This window comes from Condylura cristata, unplaced genomic scaffold (assembly GCF_000260355.1).
Source record: "Condylura cristata isolate star-nosed mole 26May11 unplaced genomic scaffold, ConCri1.0 scaffold00009, whole genome shotgun sequence".
NCBI lineage: Eukaryota > Metazoa > Chordata > Mammalia > Eulipotyphla > Talpidae > Condylura > Condylura cristata.
In genome coordinates, this window is record NW_004567110.1 from 18,663,906 (window position 1) to 18,680,877 (window position 16,972).

General features: G+C 33.7%; 1 protein-coding gene across 1 annotated transcript in view; it reads left to right on the forward strand.

Annotated features, from left to right (window-relative positions):
- Positions 1-16,972, forward strand: part of CSMD3 (CUB and Sushi multiple domains 3) — a 764,662-nt gene that overhangs the window by 438,213 nt on the left and 309,477 nt on the right. Inside the window, exon 14 of the mRNA XM_004679632.2 lies at positions 14,894-15,076. Within this exon, the coding sequence (XP_004679689.1) occupies positions 14,894-15,076 (183 nt within the window). The remainder of the gene's footprint in view (positions 1-14,893; positions 15,077-16,972) is intronic.

Here is a 16,972-nt window from a genome sequence, read left to right on the forward strand (position 1 = left end):
CAAATAAACATTTTATGAAATGAAATATAAATTAACTTAAACTTTATAAGTTACATAGCAGTTAATTGGGAAAAAATAACTTAAACTTTATTAGTTACATAGCAGTTAATTGGAAAGAAATACTTTGGATATTTTCCTCTTTGTTTTTAATTAGACATTTACTCTATCTTGAGGTTATAAAAGCACATAAAAGTTATTGCTGGTAAGTTATCCTTTTATATATACATTTAAAAAACCCAAAATATATTTTAGTTGTGTTAGAAACAAATTTTTACAGCGCTGTATACAGGATTGATCTAGATTGCATGGATTTCCATTTACTCAGCTTTCACTAGAACTACTGTGATGCATTTAGGAACTAATTAGCACATATTGATTTAATTTTATCCTATTGTGGATGACATTCATTATGTTCCCTCTACCACTGGCTATGCACATTTACCAAATATTTACCTATTTACAGCAATGTTTCTCTCCATATTCATTCCTTCCAAGACTACACAAAATACTACTACCTTGAACATAAGCTATTGTTCTCTTCAGTCTCCTCTCTTTCTCCTGCATAATCAAATTATATCTCTCAGTGATATTATTCCTAAATTACTCAAGCATGAATTTATTTTTTCTTTTTTATAAAAAATTGTGACATTCCCATGATATTAACCCTGTCTTTTCTGCAGTTTTTTTTTCCCTTAGGATTTAGGATTTATTTATTTGCATGCAAGAACTAAGAACTAGGGTATAGGCTAGAGGTGTGGGAAGTGAGAGGATTCACCAGAGACAGAGTGTGGAGCAAAACAGGCAGATAGACCAAAAATACACTGCTGAAGGAAGCAGCAGGCAAGACAGAGAAGGTCTGCTGTACTATGTTGGTCAGCAACTTGCTTGGGGATTGAACTCCTGCTGCAATGACTGCGGACAACCTCATAGTGTTGTGCTTTAACCTGTTGTGCCCCCAGGGAGAGCCCTTCTGCAACTTTTCTTAACAGGGTCAGTCATTCTTGTATATCTCTGATTGTGGTATTAAAATTTCTCAAGGTTAAAAGTAACCTCCACAGGGGAAGGAAATGCACTGGACTATGGTGATGGCACACAGGTAATTTGGTGATGGAAAGCCTATGGGGATTATAACTGAGATGGAAACATGCACAAAACGGTGTAAAACTAAACTATTATATTATTTTAAAAAAATAACCTACACCTTCTGCATTTAATAGTCAATTTTCTCTACACGTTGTGAAAAATAAGTAACATTTAATTCAATATTAAATGCTAAGTTTTCCTTTATTTTTAATGAAGTGTTCTGGAAAATTATACTCTCTGGGTTTTCCTTCCAATCTGTTGTTTTCTCCTCTGTCTTCCCAGTCTTATTGTTAATGTTTCTTTGGTCTTTTCACTAATTCACTCCCTCAGTAATTTTTATCTTGTTGCAAGATTTCAAATACCATCCATGTGTCAACTCACATTGACATCTCTTGCTGGAGCTCCAGAAACTCAACATCTTACTTCACATTTACACTTGGACCCCTAATAAACATCCCAGACTCAACTCCTCTGATTCCTAAAAAAAAAAAAAAAAAAGGCTTTATAGTCTTTCCATCTCAGTTAATGGAAATGCCATCCTTTTTGTTGTTGAAACCAAAATTATTTGAGGCTTCTTTAACTAACCTCTTTCCCTTATCTTGCCCCTCATGCCATCAGTAAATCCTCTTACCCCTATTGTGAAATCAATAATCCAATCACAATCTTCTTTGCTGCCATCTTGGTTATTGCAGCAATTTTCTAGTTGATTTCACAGCTTCCACTCTTACCCTCACATCAGCCAAAAGATAGTTCCAAAATTTAAGTCATATTGTTGTACCCTTTATTAAACATTTAAACCCATTCTTTCATTAGGGTCTTACCCCTAATATATATGTGCTAACTTATCATCTTTCTTAGTTCTGTGTTCAAATTTCATTTTTAAAGTAATCCCTTTAAAATTCAATTAAGGGGTCCTCCTGGTGGCACATCAGGTTAAAGCAAAACACTATGAAGCGAACTCCAGCCACTATAGCAAAAGTCTGATTCCCCAGCCTGGGAGGTGACCCACATAGCATGGCAGACCTCTCCAGACCTGCCTGCTGCTCCCCAAAGCAGAGTATTTCAGTCAACCTGCCTGTTCTCCTCACTCTGTCTTTGGTGAATCCTCTCACACACATCCCTGGCACCTCTGTCATGGTCCCCATTTCTTGTATGCATAAATAAAGAAATCTTAAAAACAAACAAACAAAAACTCTATTAAAAATTGAAACCCGTCCACCTCTCCAAATCTTTCCTGTTCTTTTCCATTTTTTTCACCCATAGCATTTATCATTTTCTACACTATACATAGCATAGATAATCGTGTTTCTATTGTGTTGTCTGTCTACCACTACTAGGATATACATTCCAGAAGGATTGTATTTATTTTCTTTCATTTTCTTTTGGTGACAGGGATGGGGGGGGCAGGAAGAAGTTTCTCTTTTGTTCACTATTATGTCTCTAATGCCTAAGCAATATCTATTACAGATGGGTATTCAATATATATTTGCTGAATAACAGACAAGTGCCTTAATTTACTAGGCAATGGCCCATGTTTATTATCTGAATTAATCTTTTGACTAATTCTGTCAAGTAGCCATTATTGTGCTCCGTCTGGTAGGAATGACAAAACTGAATCTTTATGATTTTAAGTAATATGCCCAAAGTCAGTTGTAGCAAAGTTTGTTTTGAAACACAGTAGCTTGACTTGAAAATGTGTGCTTCTGATCTCTACTTCTTCCCACTTTAACACTAGTTTATTGTTGCATTTAAAGCCTATAGTGAGCAAGCAACTTAAAATCTGAAAACAGGGTTTCTAGTGATATTCATGGGGAATAACAACTGTACTTTGTGTCAAGAATAAAAAGTCATTGTTGTTGACATTTGATGTTTAGAATTTATCTTACACTTTAATGAAATATATCAACTAAGCCATTTGCTGCTTTTGTGAGTGTGAGATGTGACATGTCAGGTCTAATATACTCATTGCAAAAAATTGGCAAATAAGGATTGAAATGTTTGTGAATATGTACTGAATTGCTTTGACCCATTGGTGGCATAGTGACAGAATAGTTCTTTTCCTAACAAGTAGGAAAAGCACATAATCTATTTACTACTGGCAAGAAAATTGATCAGAAAATGAGATCATCAGCTTAAATTAAGGAATCTGTATTGTCAGTAGCCCCTGTTCTCTTTCTCTGTGTTAGTATTTCCTCCAAGTTTTGCAAGTGGTTGTACATGTTTAAGTTCATAATCATTATACTTTTAGATTTTCAGATTTTTTTTTAATTTACTTTTTTTTCGTTTGTTTTGCATATAGAACTGGGGTACAGGCCAGAGGTTCAAGGTGGTGAGATGATTCACTAGAGACAGAGTGGGGAAAAGAACAGGCAGGTCAGTGAAGTACACTGCTGAGGAGGCAGCAGGCAGGTCAGGAGAGGTCTGCCACACCATGTGCAGGTCACCTCCAGGGCGGGGATCAAACTTGTACTGAAGTGGCTTTGACTTCTTAGTGCTGTTCTTTAACCTGCTGCACCACCAGGGAGGGCCCTAGAGTTTTCAGATTTTTTAATTGGTCATTTAATTATATACTTCCAGATACATTAATATACAGATTGATTTGTGATACTCATAATCAAATGCTTAATATATTACCCTGCTTGTCACACATAAAATTATATTATTTGAATATTTCTAAATTTCTAATTTGGATCTCCATTTTACTCTATTTTGTTCTCTATGTTTATTGAATACAAAAGAAAACTCAACATATTTTATGGTATTTTTATATTTGGTTAAAATGAGTCAGTGTCCTATCTTTTAAATTATTGACCATGATTTGTTTTTATCATTGCCATCATTATTTATACAAATCGTATTATTTTTATAGCTTATAAACAGTGACTTACTTTAGGTGAGTTATTTGTGAGGTGCTGTGTAGATTCAGCACCTCTACATTCAGAGGTTTTTAAGATTGCATAATATTGGTGCACATTCTCCTTTCTCCTCCTCTCCCCACCCATCCTTCTACCTCTTCTCCTCCCAGCTTCTGTATCCTCACCTTCCCTCCTCTCCCCTACCCTTTCACACACACACATACACACACAGATTCTGTTTATTTATTTGCTTACTTTTTTATTTTTGTTGGACTTCTAGAAAACAAGGTACAGGCATCATGTTCTTTCACTCCAAATATGTATCTTCCACTGATAAGAACCTTTTTCTGTATACTCACATAATTGTTACACTAAGAAAATTGACATTTATTTAACTGATAAATTTTGATTCCCTCCAGTTGACCTAAAAAGACTTTTGTGCATTCCTTTAAAAATTAAATTAAAATACAAGATACAATTAAGTTCTACTCATCACACTTGGTCACTATGTCTTTTTTTTTTTTTTTGTCTCATTTATTTTGAAACAGTCCCATTGGCTTAATTAAATCTCATGATTGTGAAGTTATAAAATTGTCAATACCAGTTACATCAATAACTTTTATTGAACGATTGTTATTATATGTACCATTCATTAAATAGTCAACACAGCTCTCTAAAATATTTTCTTCTTCCAAAATGAAATTGCCTCAGAAAGGTGAAATAAGTTTCGAACTTTACACATTTAATAAGATTTAAATTTACATTTCAAATTATACTCATATAAATAATGCAGAATACCTGCATCTTGAGTAAATATTTTTGTTTTTTGTTAAGTAGGTATTTATGAGCCTTACTGAAGAAGATAACGCAGACTTTATTCAACATGGTGGGAAAGCATGGTGAGAGGTGTAGGGACACAGTAGTGGGCATTTCTAGTGGGGAGGAGAGAGTGGACTCAACTCTAATGCAGTATGGACAAGTAGGGATTTATAACTGAGGAGCAGAACAGAGGTTCAGTGGGTGAAAAAAAAAATACTAAGAAGAATTAGAAGGAAGGGGGTTCTGTATAGCTCAGCTGTGCTGAAGGTGAGGCAGAGTAATGAGATGTGGACTTGGGAGGACAAGAAGCACAGTCACTTATCCAGGGTGGTCACATACTGAGGATGAGGGAATCCCTGCTAACCGAAATGGCAAGATCATTGCTAAAACTAAATTGTCCAGGGATGTGTAGAGATGGGCCTAGGAGAAGTTTCAGGAGCCAGACTGAAAAATCTTAGTCAATTTGTAGCTTTGATTTATTCATTCTTTAATAACTGGCAGTCAATGGAAGAACACATCAAAATAATTCTAGGACTTCACTACATACTTTAATTGCAAACAGTGTCAAAATCTGCAAAAACATGCATGCTTCAAGGAGCAAAGCATTTTCAATTTCACGACAACAGAATCCTGCTAGATTAAAGTTAGAGTTTATGAAGTTATTATCTTTGTTAAATACTTTCCTTCTCTTACTTAGTCTTACATGGTTGAAATATATAAAATCTATTTTACCACTTTTTTTTTAACATTTTTAATGTAGCTATTATTGAGATCAAGGAAGTCACACTGATTATGGTATTTCAATTATTCACATATTATAATTTTCAGAATATCTCATGTAATTAATAATTCAACAATGAGCATCCTCTAATGGATAAGGTGACATCCGTTATAGGTGAGGTTTTGTACTGTTGAGCTAAATAATTTTAGTCTAGTGTTCACATTCAACCATTTATGGAGCCTGACTTTGTGATAGACTCTGCTCTAGTGCCAAAGTGCTATAGGATCACAGAGACATTAGAACTTGAACTACATTTTCTAGAAAATCTAACAATATAGTGAATGTGAGGTATGAGGATATGTAGAGCAATGATCATTTCAGAATAGTATGGTCATCTAAACTCCCCTTAAAGATTAGACTCTCTCTTCTTCCATTGTATTTTATAGAAACCCGGATATATATGAATAAGTAGAAGTAGGTATAAATTTCTATTAGAATTCCACCTATTTTCCAAATATTATCTGTGTGTATAGTATTTAGAATATATATATAATATATGTATTCTATAAATTATATTCTATAATATTATATATATTCTAAATGTACTCTATATTATATATATTTTTTTTTCTATATTCTAAATAGTACCTATGTTCTAAATAACATAAAACAAAACCAGTTTTGTTTGTACTTTTTTTCCATCAGTAGGAATCATTGATTGGCATATAGTACATTTTAATGAATTTTTTTTGAGCTATGAGCTACATTCTAGATAGGGACTAAGATGAATAGTGAACTACCAGTTCAGAATTTATTTTGTGTGCTGTGGTTATAATTTTTTTTGTTTATGCGGAATCTACATTGACCTAGAACTGCTTAAAATTTTAGAAAAAATTATTTTAAAGGTGAGCGATTTAATATTTGGCTTTTACACAGTAGATGCTTTTACTATCTCATGAGGTATAAGTTTTAAATCTATAATGCCATCCAATACCCAATTCTGTAAAAAATATTTTGTTATAATATAATAATATTATATTTCCTCAACCTGTTATATTATTCAGTCTTTATTTGAAAGGGAACAAAAAGCATTTTAGGCAGAAAGGATTTAATACAGATAATTTGTTTCCTAGGAGGTTATTGGAATAGTCAGAACAGATTCTAGATCAGGTCAGGTTTTACAAGAATATGAATCCAAGTCACTGATGTTTGGAATTTTTTCCAGTAACGTATTTATTGCTCATGATACCCACAATCCATTGAACAAGTTTTACTGTTCCTACCCTCCCCCAAAAAACTTTGATTTTATGTTTTACAAAACTTTGATTTTATGTATATCTTTTGAGATGGTCTGTACCCTGAATACTGGCTGACTTTCTACTTTAAGCCTTATGGCCTATTTTAGAGCATCTCACAGAAAACCTCATTAGGCCAAAGTCCCTATAGAATAATATTGCTTTCTTGTAGAAATAGACTATCAGTATCATAAAACCTTTCGTATTTTACCTAGTTAGGATGTATCTATTGTCAGTCTTTTTTTTTTTTTTTTAATCTGCACCCACGTCAATTACTGTAGCTCCAATAATGCTTCTAACACATGTACTCTAGTGTAATACAAGTATTTACTTCTTGCTCATTTTCCTTCAGGTCAACAATATCTTGTGATTTTGTGAACTGACTGCAGAACTCAGATTCAGCCTGTGGGCTGCCTGCGCTTTGGCTCCAGAAAGGCCATTCAATTCAGAGTTGCTTCTAAGGTCTCCCTTTCTTAGAGCAGCAAGTGGTAGACAGGGAAACAGACATATAGTACCTTGATTGAAGCAAAACAAACAAACAAACACACTATATATATATATATATATATTGAGCAGTTCCACATATGCTATGCATTGTGCCTTGTAACCTGGGTATCTCTCCTAACTACCTAACCTTTTTCTAAGCATTTATATGTATGATACGCAAACATCAGTGTGTATGAATTTATAGTATAGGTATTGATGCTACTGTAAAATAAGTGTGAAATACCTTTTACTGAAAACACGGTATGGTATCTATATTCATATTAGCATTGATTCATGATACTGAATTTTCACATGTATGTGATAATTTATACAAATTAAGAAGTTGAATATATAGCATTATATATATTTTTGGTATACTTAACTAAAAGTAATCTTTTATCATTGTTCTCAAAACATTAATATTAAAAACCATACAAATCAAATTAAGGGAAAATAAATTAAAGCAAAACATAAAAATTTCAATTTCATCTTACAAACTGACATTGATCCTAGTAAACATGAAGATCAAATAGACTTTATTAAACAATTCACAAATCAGGCAGCATCCCACCTAATAAATAGACATTGCAAGAAGAAAGGAACAAGTGTTGTGCGAGTGGAAGATTTATCATCTTTGGAAAGATTTCAGGACAAGAAAAATATTAGTTAGGCAAAGACTACTTCCATTAGGGAAAGCAGAGTTCTTATGAAAATCACCAGAAAACTTCAGATTGATTAGTACAAAATTCCATGGATGGGAGAGGTTGAAACTGCAGCTAGGTTAAGTGTTACATTTTGATGGGACTGGCATAAAGATTCCACTTTGGGTCTGTTCTTTATTTTTTTGACCACTGAAACCATTTATGTAAGTCAACTTTAAACTATTATCTGTGTTGGTTTATGGAAAGGTAAAGATGCTGATTTCAGAAGAGACTCTTAAGTTCTAGCTAAATTCGAGTTTGTTCACTGAACTATGGTTTTCATTCAATATGTGGTGATTGAAAAACTCTTGGGGATAATCAAAGAACCATTTATGTTAAATTTATTATTTATATACATCAGTGATACATAAAAAAAAACAGAATAACATGGCTAGATGGGAAGTTAATAATTTAGTTCAGCTGTATAATAGCATAGAAAAATAAAAAAAATAATAAATAAATAAAAAAGGATAGAACTTTATGCAGATTTGGTTCTGCCTTCTGCCATAGCAGGAGTTAGAGAGATTACGTTTTCCCAATATATTGAGGAGATTCTCTTAAGGGGACTGAAAGTCCTTTACACCTGTAAATATTCTTTACAAAGAGCTACTTTCAACCAACCTTCAGAGTTACTGTGAAATAATTATTTCACAAAGATATATTTTGTGTTGGCAGATATTTGCTTCCCTATATTATATATCCCCTGCTAATGCAAACTAGTACATTTTCTTGACCATTAAACCCCCTTTATAATTCACAGTCCTTCTTAATAACCCATGAAGTTTATGTTGCTATAGAAAATACTTTTATTAGTCATTTTCAATTTTTTTTAAATATGTATTTATTTTTGCCTACAGAACTGGGGTACAGGCCAGAGGTGCAGGGATGGTGAGAGGATACACCAGAGACAGACTGGTGAACAGAACAGGCTGATTGACGAAGTACACTGCTGAGGAGATCAACGGGCGGGTCAGGAGAGGTCTGCGGTGCCATATGGGTCACCTCCGAGGCCAGGGATTGAACTCATGCTTCTTAGTGCTGCATTTACATGCTGCACTAGAGGGTGTCTGTCATTTTCAAATGTTAATGCTCCTTTTGTGTTTTACTCTTCAACAAAGTTACACTTTTATGTTTGTTTTTTGCTAAAATCGCCACTTTGGTTATGACTGATATCCTTCAGTTTATTTGTCTTGAATTGTTCCAATAGCTAATTATAGGTTCTTCTCTTCAATTAACTCATTTTATAGATTGCAGGTTAGTTTTAGCACAGTTAGTTCCTTACTCCAAAATCATTACACATGATGAAATTCACTATGACCTCATATAAAAGTTGTTTAACCTTTGGCTAAAATTTGCTTTTCCACTGCTAGACTGTTAGGTCTCCCTGTCCTTCTGTAATATGTTTTTTAAAGTCCATGTTTGAAAGTCCAGTTCATTTGTTAGGGACCATAAGAAATTCAACTTCTTGGGTAGTGTTGTGTGACCACCCCTATACCCATCCACATTCAACCTGAAAATAATTTGATTATCTAAAACAAAGCAGTATTACTAAACACCTTGAATAAACACCACATTGTGCACATATTGCTATACATTAAAATTATTGTATTCATACTGTACTGCAAATACTTTTCTTATACACAAATATACACTTTTTTTTTTACTTTTTTAAACCTTTGTAATCCTAGAGTAGTTTTTGTGTGTGTGTGTGTATTATTCTGTTGACTGAATAATGCTAAACTTCTATTTTTTTTTCCAATCTCCACCACCTTCAAAATAGTGTATCTCTTAATACAAGTTAATATTCTTTTAAAAGTACACAGTTACTCATTTTACTATACAGAACAGTTAAAATACACATAACTTGCAATAAATGAGTATCCAAGCTTAAGATAAAAAATATATGATTAAGATAGGTCTGCTGTAAGAATAGAGATTAACTGGCCACAAAGCCTCTGGACCTTGATAGGTAAGAACTGTAGAGAAGAATGTTATGACAGTAAACTCAAAAACTTAAGTTGTAGGAAGAAACTATTTCCAAATCTATCATCAGTGCTTCAGATGTATGATTAAATATTTACTGGGTTCATCTCCTTGACCAGACAGCTACTTTAGTTTGTCTAGAGCCTTCTGCACTGACCAGTTTAGTGAATATGCGAGTTTAATACCTGTTTGGAAAATTGAAAATGATTATATGAATAGTTCCAGGACTCATTTGCAGAATGAACTAATTAACATTGCTAATTTGAAAAGGCACATTTTTTTCATTGGTTGCACTTCAGCTTTTCTCAGTGTGGTGATGGTGGTGGTGGCATTTAATATTAAGAGTAGTTCATTCTTCTTACTTGTTGTATAGATATACCTTCAAATAATTGTTAAGTACTTTCACTATCTGGTAGACAGAGTAAGAGCAATAATGTTTAAAAGCTTTTGATGACTGCTTTTAGGCTGACAGCAGTTATGGTTCTTTCTCAAGAAAAATCCATTTACTTTGATTGCTATTATAGTTCAAAAAATATTGATCTATCTTTGCTTGCAAACTCTTTTAAACTGACAGCTACAGAGGTTTAGGCAAAAATCTATAGTTTGCTTTGTTCTTTCACTCAAGATACTTGAAAGCTTGAAGGCAAATGTGTAAAGAATAGACAGGGTAAGTGAGGTTGCAAGTGAACAATACATTGTTGAGTCTTCATATAAAAAGGAAATTTTCCTGATACTTTCACTTTACTCTTCCATTATGAGATTGTGTGCTCTTAAGTGAGTAGGGGTGTATCTCTTTAATTGACTCTATATCACATATAGTTTATTTCACATAACATTAGTGTGACTACTGTATTGGGAGTATTTACTAGTCTGAATAATCACAGTGATTTATCAATGGCTTATTTCTGGACATTCTTTTATCTCCTGAATTTGAAAACTGGGTACTGAAATGATAAGCTATAAATGGTTGGTCAAAGTATTTCAGTGTACCATAAAGCAAGTCCAAAATTATATGTTATATAAAGTAGAACAAGTGTTTTCCATAGAATTTTAAGACTCTCCAGTTCTATTAAATATATGAGAGTGTTCAATATTTTTTAAGGTGAGATGTGATTAGGAATTGTTTTGGGTACTTGTGTTTGCTTTATTTTAAGGGGATGTGGTTTAACTGTTGGCACGGTTTGTTCCTCTACACCAACTCTATGTGAAATGGTAAACTTTATTTATTTTCATTATTTTTTTAAGATTTATTTATTCATACAGAACTGGGATACAGGCTAGAGTGCAGGTGTAGTGAGAGGATTCACTAGAGGCAGTGGGGAGCAGAACAAGCCAACTGGCAAAGTACATGCTGAGGGGAGCAGCGGGCGGGTCAGGAGAGGTCTGCCGGGCCATGCGGGTGACTTCCGGGGCGGGGATTGAACTCATATGCAAGTGGCTTTAGCTTTTTAGTGCTGTGCTTTAACCTGCTGCACCACCAGGGAGGGCCCTAATTTTTGTTTTTTAAATAATTTATTTATTTTCTTAACATCCTTGTTCTCCCTTCAGGTATCATCCTCATGATTCTCCCACCATCAGAGAAATGTGAATTGTCACCATAGCCCTTGTGCTCTAATCTTCCCTCTTCTTCCTTCCTTTCCCTTGCTGTTTGCTTCAAACCTAGGGTCAGATTGCAAGTTTATCTTTGAAATTGTAAAATTTTAGAGTATTGTTCTCCAGCTTGTATGCCAGCATTCAGAATTTTGTGTTTTATTAAATGATTGCATCTAATCTGAAACTCTTTAAGTATACTTTTTTTGTTTGTAATGTAAAATTCTTCTTAATACTTTAGAAGTTGCACATTTCTCCCCAAATCTCTTCATATATATGTATATATATATATATATATATATATATATTCCCTCAAAGCTCTTTAAATGTTAACTACAGTCTTATTTGTCCAAGATATTTCAAGGTGAGACCAGGTTTAACCCACAAAGTCTTTTTTAGCTACATGATTCTATATTTTTCAACCTTTGAAAGCCCTGTTGCTAAGGTAATAAGATTCCCAAAAGAATTCTTAACATTAAGAATCAGCAAAACTGCAAGTTTTACAGATCACTTTCTTTTAACCTACATAATTTCTCTGTGAAATATTTGAATTACAGTGTCAACTGTTGTCAAGTCAGAGATTGATCAATGGGCATTTCTATGTCACTTTAAGGCCAGATGTTAGTCTTTGGCTGGGAATCCAGCTGAATTTAAAAGGAACATTTATTACTTTAGGCATCAAGGATCAAAGTTACTTGGTGACCCCCCAAAAAAAAGGTGTTAAAAGAGTTCTGTTCTACAAATTTCAGTCATTGCCATTTAACCCTGTATTTCCAATTTCATTCTCAGCTCACTTTGGGAGAGCCTCTGGCATGTTCTGCTTATATTTTCTCTGACCTGCCATCTTTATGTATTTCACCAGCTCTTCCTAGCTTCTGATTCCTTTTCCACCACAGCACGCAAGGAAAAGAGCAGAAGCAAATGCTAGTCATAGGCACCAACCTCTGGCTCTGGATACTCTATTCTTTGCAAATATAGTTGTGAATGATAAAGATATTCAACTGACTCCCATTACAAGCCACATTTTTTGTTAAGAAATTCCATTTCTTTTTTATATTCTAAGAGATAAAATATTATAAAGTAATAAAATCAAGTATTACTAGGATGCTACAGTTATTTTTGTGTTGCACATACAGAAAATTGGATAGCCCATTAGCCTGGCTATCAGGCTAATGGAAGGGAAGATTTCCTCCCATTGATGGGGAAGTCGGGGGTAGGTGAAAGGAAAAGGCAGAAGGAAAGATGGACACCGTGAGTCTGTTCACCAAAAGGAAGAAGTGCTATTTTATTTCAGAGCTGAACTTTTATACACATTAAAGGTATCATGTCGAGTGCCCATTGGCCGGGCCACGGTCAGGTGGAGGGGTCGTGGAAGAGTGTCCGAAAAGAAAAGATAGTGTAAACAGGACGAACTAAGCCCATGACCATATCTGGCAGGGAAAGACGGCCAGGCCCAGCTGGAGCCAAGGACGGTCTCCTTATCAACCGGGGCCCAGAATTGCAGAGTTAGCCAAACTGTTGTCCTTCAGTGGGGGTAGGGGACAAAAAAGGAGGGAGGAATAGAGGAGAGGATGGACCTTAAGAGTTAAAACACAAGATGTCTATTCTCCTGTCCTACACTTACAATACACCTATGGAATTTAAATTATTAAAACAATGTACATGTAATGCATCATTCTACATGTAGTTTTTCTATCACTATGAAAATTTGTGATTGTTTATATTGACATACTTTTGTTTACTAACCCTTTATTGCCTTCTATTTTTCTTTATGTATTCCACAACTCTTTCTTAAATAGTAGACTCTGAGATAGGGAATAATGCTTCTGAGAGCTCATTCTTGTAACTGCACCGTTTGTATTCAGGTGCTACCTCTGCACCAAAATTTCACTTCAGGCAAGTTACTTACCTTTTTGGGTTCCATAGGGTTATGTCAGGATTAAATGCAACAAGTGTTTAGAACTTGACCTGACTCATAAATGAGTTATAATATTTATCACTTGTGTATAGACACTTTAACTGCAGAGGTGAATATAAGTTAATGGGAGGGGACAGATGGGTAAAATTTAATTACAAAACATGTACACAGGTATATGAGTAAGGTTTATAGAAGCCTAAATAAAGATGAACTAACTGATCACAACTTTTCTTTCTAGAGAGAGAAGGTAACTTATTAGACACAGGCTAAGTCAAAAATGGTGGATTTTTAAAGTTTTTTAGTTACAGTGGGGGGAGGGTATTGTTGAAGATGCAGTACAATTCTAGGACAGGAAAATTGAAAAAAATATATATATATGATATAATAAGCTATCAAAAGTAAGGTGATGTATTACATAATATAACTTGGCTGGCCACAGTCTCACAAAAAGCACAGCTGAATATTTGGACAGGTGAAGCATATGGACCAACTGGTTTTGGAAACATCTGTCTTGGAAAGGAGTAATGACCAATTTATCTACTTGCTGCCTTCCCTTCCTGACATCAGTAGTCAAAGTTCATTCCTCAGTCCTTAAGTTTTCTGTAATTCCAGATGGTATTCTAGCTGTTCGGGAAGATCAGGCTTTCTGTGATATCTGAGGGATAAAACCTGGATACCAGTGATCCCATAGCTTTTGTGGCACTAAAGATCATGGTTACTTGCTGGTGATTGCTTTGTGATCTGAACCTGCAGAGCCTTAGACAAATGGCTAGTGTTAGGAGAGGAGCCCAAAAAGTGGTTGTGAGTGTCAACTCTGCCATGCAATATTAGTTAGAATCTAGTCATGACTGCTCATCAATTATCAGAGATAATTCAGCTTCATCTTTTAATAGGAAGAATATCAAAAAATTTGCAAGTGTGTTTTCAAACTTCACAGACTACTTGAAAACAAATTGTAAAATAAATAAATAAATAAATATAATGCCTCATCAGTCCCAAATACTATTTGAATTTCTGTCACCAAAATCATGCCCCTCAAAACAACCCTTTAAGTTAGAAAAAAATTCTGTTAGTGTATTCACCAACCCTACTCAAATTTTACAAATTATTTAATAATCTTTGTTTTCTCCTATGTTCAGGATTCATCCGTGAAACTTCACTGCATTCACTTAACCTGTCTCTTTCAGTTTCTTCAGTATGACTGAATTCCTCAGTTTTGTGTTTGTTATGACATTGACAGTTATAAATAGGACACATCTTCCATCCCATCATGTGCCACTCAATCTGGGTCTGTCCGGTCATTCCGTAAGTCCAGTCATAGGCCACAGATTCTTGACAGGAATAGCTCAGAAACAAGTATGATTATCTCAGGGAAGCACATAATAAATTTGCAATGGATAAAAAAATGTTTAGAAAATGAATTTTGTCATCTATTTTTGCAGAAATTGAAAAAGAAAGTTGTGGTGATCCTGGTACACCTTTATATGGAATTAGAGAAGGGGATGGATTTTCCAATCGTGATATTTTAAGGTTTGAATGCCAGTTTGGGTTTGAATTAATTGGAGAGAAATCCATTGTTTGTCAAGAGAATAACCAATGGTCTGCAAACATACCCATCTGTATCTGTGAGTACCAAATGCTTTGATTCCAGATAGCATATGTTACCCTGTCCTTGCATATAATTGCTTTTGTAATTAATTGCAAAGAACTGGAACCGTGTAATTATTTTTGAACAAGTAGTACTTTGTGATACTATCTTTAACAAGTGTGCTTATGCTAAATTATAAATTTTATTACAGATTTAAATAAAGTTAACATAATTCACTTGTTAATTGCAAAATATATATTACACGTGTTCTCATAATACTTTATTGGTGGCATTTTATACTTTATAGATAGCATAATTTTTATGGAAATTATACATTTGAGCTAATTCTAATAGAATCATTTATTTTAACTACATAGTGCTTGCTTATTTGCAATGAAAAACACGTAAAATATTTAGACTACATTCTATGTATAATGCATTAACTTATTTTGCTTGTAGATGCTCACACTAGAGCATATTTAAGTGCCATTTATTTATATTGCACATGGTAAAATTTATTATTGTTTACAGTATATAATATGCTTGCATTAATCTATTTCTCTGACCGAATTAAAACACTCCATTTTAATTATAGCAAAGTCATAATTTTTATTATCAATAATGAACTTTTAAGTTCAATTAAATACTGTCTTTGTTACTAACAAATGCAACTTACCAGGTATGATTACAATCATAAAAATTTACATTGTAGCTTTGAATAGTTACACATTATAAAGTAGAAGGCATAATCATGACAGCAAAAAATAATTCTAATTTTCAATTATGACTTCTCATCTGTATCCATTTTATCATGACAATGGTTTTCATTTGTGAAATCCTTAGACATTGGCACAAACTTTCCTTCACTATTTAACTGGCTAAAAAAGGATAACATTTGAAAAACCTACATTTTATATGACTGTATGCCACAAAATATACATTTTATCTTTTTTGCATTAATCTATTTCTCTGACCGAATTAAAACACTCCATTTTAATTATAGCAAAGTCATAATTTTTATTATCAATAATGAACTTTGACTTTTTTATTTTAAACACTTTTTAAATTATTTTGCAACCTTAAGGAAGTAACAGATTTTCTAAAGTGACTAGTGTTCATTGTAATGTATATGTTGCATAGATTTAAAGAAGAAAGTAGGAAATAGCAAGTAAGCATTTTTGCTTCTTATTTTAAGTATGGATAATCCTTTATTTCAGCAAACTTGGCATTTATAAACTCTGTCTGGAAGAAATTTCCCTAATTAAAAAGCATTTTGCTTGTTTTTATGAAATCTAGCAGAGATAGGGTGTACAGGCCTCCTTAGTAGTGCCTTTCAGTATAAGATCCAGGGTCATCCATTACCTACATCACCTTGTAAATTTCTTGTTATGAGAGAGGAAATATTAGGTGAGTTTGATTCAGTCAGGGTTTGGCAAACTAAAAACCATGGGCCCAATTTAGCCTGGAATGTAAATTTATAAATAAATTATTTCTGAATTTTAACCACATATTTTCATTTACCGACTGTCTAAGGTAGCTTCCCTGCTATAGCATAAGAATAGTTGCAAAAGAGGCCATGTGGTTTTCAAAGCAGAAGTATTTATACTTTTTATAATCTGTCCCTTTACAGAAAAAAAAAAATCTGACCCTTAATTTAAGTCAGTTTATAGAAATGAGATGATTCCAAGATGAAGGAAGGTAACAGTGTGAAGAACAAACCTGACTAAGTACTTATTTAGTCTACCGATTATAAATGTTGTAGGAAACTAGAGTACATTCATTTTTCAAAAGGATTAGGACTTCAGATTATTTTTTCCCATTAGATGTAAAACAAGATTTTAAAATGTGATTCTAAATTTTGGGGAGGTATTAAATCAAACCAAACACATTCACAGCCTGGAATCAGCCCAAAAAACTAAGTTTTCCAGTCCTT